Source organism: Solanum tuberosum, unplaced genomic scaffold (assembly GCF_000226075.1).
Source record: "Solanum tuberosum cultivar DM 1-3 516 R44 unplaced genomic scaffold, SolTub_3.0 scf00173, whole genome shotgun sequence".
Taxonomy (NCBI): domain Eukaryota; kingdom Viridiplantae; phylum Streptophyta; class Magnoliopsida; order Solanales; family Solanaceae; genus Solanum; species Solanum tuberosum.
The window spans coordinates 614,268-623,182 of record NW_006239104.1 but is presented as its reverse complement, the minus strand read 5'-3'; the positions used below and the strand labels follow the sequence as shown (position 1 = coordinate 623,182).

General features: G+C 33.7%; 1 protein-coding gene across 1 annotated transcript in view; it reads right to left on the bottom strand.

Annotated features, from left to right (window-relative positions):
• LOC102605995 (NADH dehydrogenase [ubiquinone] 1 alpha subcomplex assembly factor 3) overlaps nucleotides 1–5,672 on the bottom strand; it is a 9,702-nt gene extending 4,030 nt beyond the window's left edge. Inside the window, exons 1-3 of the mRNA XM_006354550.2 lie at nucleotides 5,423–5,672; nucleotides 3,387–3,503; nucleotides 2,703–2,737 (exon numbers count right to left, since the gene is read on the bottom strand). Coding sequence (XP_006354612.1) covers nucleotides 2,703–2,737; nucleotides 3,387–3,503; nucleotides 5,423–5,601 — 331 coding nt within the window. The 5' untranslated portion in view covers nucleotides 5,602–5,672. The remainder of the gene's footprint in view (nucleotides 1–2,702; nucleotides 2,738–3,386; nucleotides 3,504–5,422) is intronic.
• Nucleotides 5,673–8,915: the final 3,243 nt, after the last annotated feature.

Sequence of the window (8,915 nt, the reverse complement as noted above, 5' to 3'; positions counted from 1 at the left end):
GCCTTTTTGAAATGCGATACCAATTAATACCAAAAAGTTAAAATATTTAATTGCATATGTAAATAATCAGATTCTCAATAGCAATAACATATTAGCAAATATTTCAATTCAAAAACTGAAAATAGATGGTACATACTAAAAGTCTAGAACTTGAATGAGAAAAAAACAGAACAAAAGTCAAAACAGAGGTAGAAGTGACTCTAAAGTATGAAGAAGAAGAAGAAGAAGGAAAAAGAAACCGAGGAAGATGAAATCTGAAGAAGAAATATGTATTGGTTGGACTATGGAGTAGCCGGAGGAGTCTAGTCGAAAACCCTAAAAGTACCTTATAACTTTTAAAACCCTAAATTGGTTGCATTTTTTTTAAGATAATACAAAAGGCGACACCTTTCCCGCCTTTCTTGCCTCTTGCCTTTTGTCTCCATGGCGTCGCCTTTTGGAGATTGCCTCGCCACAAAGCTAAAAGGCGATGAAGGGTCGCCTTGCCTCGCCTCTTGCCATTGGCGATGAGGCGATCACCTTTCACAACACTGCATACAAGAGGCGAGCGAATGCAAAAAATAATTATATCAGATGCTTTATATGAATGCCACGTGTCTAACTTTAATTTTTTCCCCTTTTTTCATTTCACACAAAAGAACAGATAAAGCAAAAATAGCCCACAACCCTTCCCCTCACGTTTTCTCCCCCACTTCCCTCCCCATCTTCTTCCCCAACTCTCTCCCCCCTTTTTTTCGTCTTCCCCCACCCCTGCAACTGATCCCTCCTCTTTTGTGTCTTTTAAAAATTCGTTATTGCTGTTCAAAATCAGTGGAACTTTTCCCTTTTTGTCTCTTTTTGGGCTCAATATGATTAAGATATGGGAAAAGTTAATGACAAAAAACAAGGGATGGTCGGAGATGGAATATTAGGCGAAACTCCGGCTGCTGAGTTGGTTAAGTCCTGTTAGAATAGGAATAGGTTTATACATTCCTATTAGAATAGGAATAGGTTTACACAATCCTCTTAGAATAGGAATATATTTATACAATCCTATTTAGAATAGGAATAGGAATACAAATAGGAATAGGAATAGTAAATAGTATCCTACTTGATAAATGATTGTATTTTAGTGTCTATAAATAGGATCTCAATGTAATAATGTAGACACAACAACACAATTCAATAATATTCTTTTCCTATATTTCTCACAAGTCCCAACTCCAAAAAGCTAATAAAGTTGGTTTTTTGAGACAGCTAATAAAGTTGGTTTGAAAAAAACATTTAGATAATTCTAATTTTTTGGGGAACTTTGCTCTCAGTTTGACACCATGGTTGGTGGCCGAACTGAAATCTGACGAGCTGGGTGGGAGTTCCCTTAGTTTTCCTTTTTTTTGCTCAGCTGGAGATATTTTTAAGACTAACTAATGACACATGTCACCACCTTATTGGTGTGTGACATTCACCTATTTAAATGAAGTGGTCAACCATAATAGTGATGTGCATTAGACACAGTTCTTGAAACATTTGGTGTGTAAAAGATTACTCGTGGTCAAGGGGTGTCAGGTGTGTAACAGGGATTTCGCTACAAGATCAGCGGCAATTTATGTATCAAGCCATTAATAAATAGGTTTACCCATAAAATATTTTAAGAGCAGCTAGAGCATACTTTCTGTCAATATATTTTACCTAGTTTTTCTTTTTATCCATCAGAAGAATATTTAACTACCATGAATACTAATAGCTACTTCTCCAAGATCTTAAATCAGTAAAAACCAACAATATTTTTTACTACTGACTTGGTGCTTTGAAACAAACCTCCAAACGTATTAAAACCTTGCATTTGCCCTTAGGGTTTTGGTCTAGGGTTAGGCATCGTCCTGAGTTTGAACCCACCACAAGGCACATACAACATGGTATTTAATTGGAGAAGGGTAGAGGACGGGTCCATTATCCACCGAGTTTTAAATTATGTACCACCAGCCCTTGGGGTTTTCCCGGTTATCCAGAAAAACATAACAAACTTTTCACCTTTAAATGATTGGTTAAGATTTAAAATCTTTAACTACCTTGAGTTACAAATTCAAGCTAATTTCCTTGAGTTCAAACGATACTAGTATCAATATATAAAAAGGGTATATAAATTTCCAGAAATGATCTGTATCAGTGAATAAATATTTGCTTATGTCAGATGGAACATTGAGTTCAGACAAGAGAACCCAAACAAGCACAGTACAACAGTAGTATATCCTTCTCAAGCAGGAAATTGCACCAGACAGATTTACATCAATCTTAAGGTGTGATGTGCACGTTATAACTTGACACAAACTTGCATAATGTTTCCCTTCTTTTAATTTTATTTTTTTTTGAGAAAGGTAATGCTGAAATAGAAATATTTCCCCCTTTTACGTGGAAGACAAAATGAGATAAAACTGTGTACTGCTGAAAGATTTTCAAAACATTTCAATTGATGTTGCTAATTGGAAAGGAAAATAGGTAAAAAGATTTGCAGTCACAGAAAAACATAAAACTTGATTGGTCTCAGCAAGAAAAGGAACAAGCAATATTTTGAAATCATATTACTTCATCAAAAAAATAAAAGGAACAAGCAATGAGACATGCAAGGTCCACTTCTAAAAATGTTGTACATGAACATGAAGGTAAGTGCAGAGAAACATCAGCTGAGCATAGTATTCTTCAACAATAGACCGACTACTACTCACCTGGAACTGGTCGCACTGTCTGGAAGATAGATAAGCTGCATGCCACATACCAATGTCATGTCAGATGAGACTGTATAACCAAACTGTAAAAGGAAACAATTGGGTCTTTTTAAGGGGAAAGACCTTTCATAAGTGACGTCCAGGCAATATAACTAAAGAGTTGGACTTAGTGACACAGCAAAATGTCCAAACATATGTAATACAAGAGTTCTGGACAACTACTTCCTTTACCCCCACAAAATTTTCTCACTTTGACTTGGCTAAGTTATAAAATGAGAGTTTTACTCTTGTATATGGAGCAAGTGAAGATATGAGTAACTTTTTAGCTTTGCAGACCCTTACAAGGAAAAAGTTCCATACGATAGTGCAAAAAAGTTAGATCCATGTAATTATTGGTCTTGTTTGACATATGATAGAACTTCCCTTTTTAAGCAACTGGACACTTAAAGAGGAATATCAAATTCTTGCACCTTGCTGTCACTTTTTGGTCATCCACTGAGCTACAGGGTATCTTCATCCTTAACTCTAATCGACCACAAGCTAAACCATACTGAACCATTTCAAATGGCTAGTTCAATATATATAAACCTAGAAATAGTTTTCCCATGTCTAACCAACTTCTAGTACATTACTAGAAAGGAAGGCAACAAAAGTCTCTATACAATGAGGAGCAAAAGTAAGTACCTTTCTGGAGTAACCTCCGAAAGTTTTTTGGGATGCCAAGACATTAGCAAGTTCCCAACACAAAGTAAGCTACCTTCATAATGTACCCCTTTAACTCCGAAACCAGTATCAGTAACCCTACGAGGAGCCAAAAAAGATAATTAAATAAGAATCAAGTGGATACACATCACGTACTGAAACATGTTAACATATCTTGAAGTTTAAGGAAAAAATACCACAACTTAATTTTTGTCAGAAACATGATAAATAGATAGATATCATCCATCACACATTGTATGTTGTTCATTATACCGAGATGGTGGAGGATTACTTGGAGGTTTTCATGGATGACTTTCTGTTTGTGGGTGATCCGTCTGAGGGATGTTTCCGCATACACCACATATTCAACTCTTCCCATTAACTCAGTTTGTTAACAAATCTCTATACACTTCAAGAACTATTATCTTTCTTAGCCCAAGATTTACATCCTTTGTTCACATGCTTTCATCTTAAACTCATGCTAATCAAGCCCAAGACTTGGTTATTATCTGAATTAACCTAGGAACTCATGGCAGAGGAGCAGAGTCCCCTCAATGTTAATCCCCTGACTCTACTGGGAATCACTGGACCTCATCCAGCTTAGCAGACTCAGTATTTCCACCAACATAATAATAGATGGGATTATGATGGAAACTGTACCAGATTACCATTCTATGTTAATTTAGAACATGGGGCATTAATAAATTAAAATAAATTCCAAAAGAGAGGCAAAGAAGCTTCTAAAAAGAAGAAGCCATCCATCCCAGAGGGCTATGAGGCTATAGATCATATCTATTGAACCAGCTTGCCACAATTTAATATGCAAAAGCACAAAAGAGTCCACAAGTCTAGTAATACAAATAAGATAGCCCCCTAAATTTGTAGCTTGATCAATATTCCTCAGAAATATCATATAACCAGACATTTTTCTCAAGGCCACATTTTGACTCACATGAAGTTATTAAGAACAATTTAAGATTAGCACTAGTGAATATTCGCCATATGTTTTGATAAACAGTGTGGGTGGTTTTCTAATTCTCTTATCTCTTGGTGGACCAAAAGTAATGCAAGTTTTGGGTGAACACTATTATAGAGCTAAAAATGAACTGGATAGCAACTGCAACCCATAGTTCTTCTTCCTCCCCCTCCCCTAGGACCCTTTAAAGATGAGAAAAAACATTGTGTCCTCTACTAACAGTCTTTTATGTATACATTAATATGCCTCTTTTTCCTATTCTTCTTGCCCCTCCACAAAAAACAATAGCCCTAGAAAAGAGAGACATCAATTCTTCTAGTCAGTTCATTTTATTACAACTTAATACTGCCATACAACAGGGAAAAAAAAGAAGAGGAGGGTAAATAGGATGTGTGAGGATGAAACTAAAAGGAAACAAGAAAAATATATTTGATACAGAAAAATCATTTATTTTATCCTTTGATAAAGCTAATTGTCAAAAAATTATAGAGCAACAATGACTTGAAACTACTCCAGAAATAAAGTGTATGCTTTGTGATTGACATTTGAACATAAATTAGGAACTGGGAAGGGAAGTAAGGCATAGAGGATAAAAGTAAATTTCAGCTAGCATGCTATTAAACTGCCAATATAAGGTGAAACTAAGAAGTTCTATAGGTCTGGTGAGGCAATGAGCCTCTGCAAGAAACAGAATAATGGCCTATTAGCATGCCTAGTCAGCATGAAGAACTCTAACCAGATCATATAATTGCTTCCTTCAACTAAGTAATTGCAATCCATTAAATCATATGAACGTCAACTAACATCAAAGCGTATTCCAAATAGAAGATTTGCTTCGATTTAATTCCTTACTTCTACTCTCTGAAAATAATTGGTTGAATTAACTACTATTACGACCTAAGACACCTAAATTGAAAAGTAAGAAAAACATGAACAAATTGCAAGTGTTATTCAGATGAAATAGGTCAATTATACACCTAAATCAATGAAAAAACCAGAATATGAGAAAAATCAATGTACTGATTAAAGAATAGGAAAGTACTGTTTGAAGCGTATTTGATCTTCAGGGACGTTATCGATGAGATTGATTTGATCGTATAGCGAGAATGCTCGTCTCAGTGAAGGCAACGGTTGATTCGAAGGCATATGATTTGAGGTTCTCCTCCTCATAGCTCGCACCAACGTCGGCAGCGGCACCATTGCTTTCCCTCTCACCGCCATTTCTCCACCTTCCCCTTTCGAGGTTGCAGAAGAATACCCAAACTACGAGATCAACTTTGTTTTTTTGACTTTTCCCCACAACATTTTCCGGTAGTGCAATAAGACCCCTAAAGTATTCGGAACACCGTACTCACCCTTTAGATTTTCTTTTCTAGGAATCCAATTAGAATATGATGAAATAGTTAATGCTTTGAGAAAAGACATAAAGACACAATCAAAGTTGTACCGTATTTGCATAAAGACACCTTAACTTTCAAAGTGTTCTATCACCCCACAGAACTATTTAATATCATTGTAAATGGGCCATTTTGACCCATTCTCTCATCTGGGTTGTTACCACGCACATGAGGCGCGTCATTCCGTGTTTTCACTGCCATGGACCAATTTAAAAGTGCCACGTGTCATTTTCTTTCTTTATTATTAATTATATAATCAATTTATGTCATCTTCCCCAATTTTAAACCCAAAATAGCCCTAATTTTTTGATTTCATGGTTTTTTCCATAGCAAGACCAACCTGTAACAACGAAAAACTATAACATCCTAACAATATCTTAACAATGGCAACAATAGGAGCTCGATTCCAACACTTTTACAAGAAGATGTTAATAAGCCCTAAAATCATAATAATCGAAAAAAGAGAAGATTTTTATCATATGATGTAGAGCCCTAACATGTTAGACCTTCAATCTCCAAGAATCTTCACCAAGACACATAAACAACAAGATTATCAACAACAACACGACGAAAAACTTTTCTATTTCTTTAGATTTAGGGAAAGTTGAGAAATAAGAAAAGAAAAGGAGAAACGACTTTCTTCAAACAACAGGGTCGGGTCGGGTCTTTTCTCATCATAGGGAGTGAGCAACACGCGCACTAAATAGACGAGGGAATGGGTCAAAATGGCCCATTTACAATGATATTAATAGTTCTGTGGGGTGATAGAACACTTTGAAAGTTTAAGGTGTCTTTATGAAAATACGGGACAACTTTGATGGTGTATTTATGTCTTTACTCTTAATGCTTTTCATGTTTAGGTCTGTACTTAAGTCAAATTTTGATAAAGTACCATTTTAAAACAGCGAAGCACAATATGTCTAAGCATATAGTAAAAATTAATATATCAAAATTGCCTCTAGCTAGGGAAGCATGCATGTCATCCAACAGTTGCTTCCCGATATTAGGTGCTCGTGTCAGCACGGGCCTAATATATGTTACTCTTTCGGTCTTTCCTATCTCAATTTATGTCATACAACTGAAATTTTAAAAAATTAACCAATTAATTAGAATATGATGAAATAGTTAATGCTTTTCATGTTTAGGTCTGTACTTGAGTCAAATTTTGATAAAGTACCATTTTAAAACAGTGAAGCACAATATGTCTAAGCATATAGTGAAAATTAATATATCAAAATTGCCTCTGGCTAGGGAAGCATGCATGTAGTCCAACAGTTGCTTCCCGATATTAGGTGCCCGTGTCAGCACGGGCCTAATATATGTTACTCTTTCGGTCTTTCCTATCTCAATTTATGTCATACAACTGTAAAATTTAAAAATTAACCTAATTTTTTATATGTACTTTTTAAAAAAATATTCGAGGTTATTAATTTGTTGTGATTTATAGTATTTTTGTGTCATTTTTGAAATAATATATGTTATTCTTGTTCCAATTCACGTGAATAATCATAAATATTTTCAGTTGTTGATTTATTGTGAATTCTAGAACTTTTGACGTCATTTTCAAATAATATATGATACTTCTTTTATTTCAATTAGTCAATCAAATTTTTTATATGATTTAAAAATATTTTCAGTTGCTAATTATTATGATTTATATTATCTCTTATGTAATTTTTAATACTATATTTTATTTTTTCAAATTCATGTGACAATAATAGAATTTTAAGAATCAACTAAATCTTTTTAGGAAATTTAATTTTTTTAAAGTTGTAGTCTACGATTTAATAAATGAAGTAATTAAATTTCAGAAAGTTAATTTGCCGCAAAAGAAATAAAGTGAATTTTTTTTAAAAAAAAGAAGCTGCAAGGAACAAATAAAGAAAAGGAAATGAGAATTGTTGAAGTGGGGTCCATATGTTAATAGGCAATTGGATAGTGAATTTTTTTTTAATAAACGTGAAATTAGGCATAAACAAGGGCCCACATTTTTCGGCTTAAGGTAAAGCCAAAGGAAAATATGGGCGGACTTTTATATCCCATATTACCCCCGGCTAGGAAAGCAAGCATGTCGTCCAACAGCTGCTTCCCTAGCCGCTTATCTAGTAGAACTAGATACTGGTGCCCGTGCTAGCACGGGCCCAAATCCCATTATCTGTTATTTTTTTGTCTCACTTTATGTGACATAGATAGAATTTAGATAGTCAATTAAATTTTAATATGATTTTTAAATATTTGAAGTTGTTAATTAATGTAATTTATAGTATTTCTACATGATTTTTAAATAATATATATTCCTTCTCTTGTCCCAATGTATGTAGCACATATAGAATTTCAAGAGTCAATCAAATGTTGTTAATTATTGAGATTTACAATACTTTCTACGTAGTTTCCAAATTAAATATTACATGTTACTTCTTTTAATTATTGTAATTTGTAGTACTTTTTACGTAAATTTTTAATAATATATGTTATTTCTCTTATCCCAATGTATGTAGGACAAATAGAATTTCAAGAGTCAATCAAATGTTGTTAATTATTGAGATTTACAATACTTTCTACGTAGTTTCCAAATTAAATAATACATGTTACTTCTTTTATTCCATTTTATGTGACACAGAGAGATTAATTTTATGAATCAATCGAACTTTTTATATGTTTTTTACTAATATTTTAAATTGGCAATTATCATGATTTATAGTATTTTTTAAACATTTTTTAAATATTTAAACAATTTAAAAATAAGACAAACAAATTAAAACAGAAGAACCACCGGAAAAGGGAAAATAGTGCAGCTGCCAGGCAGGCATGTCGACCATGACCTCCTGGTTATTGTCACTTATATCCATCCCATTTTATGTGACATAGATAGATTAATTTTATGAATCAATCAAATTTTTTATATGTTTTTTTATTAATATTTTAAGTTGGCAATTATCATGATTTATAGTATTTTTTAAACATTTAAAAAATTAAAAATAAGACAAACAAATTAAAACGGAAGAACCACCTGAAAAGGAAAAATAGTGCAACTGCCAGGCAGGCATGTCGACCATGACTTGCCTGGTTATTGCACTTATATCCATCCCATTTTATGTGACATAGATAGATTAATTTTATGAATCAATCAAATTTTTT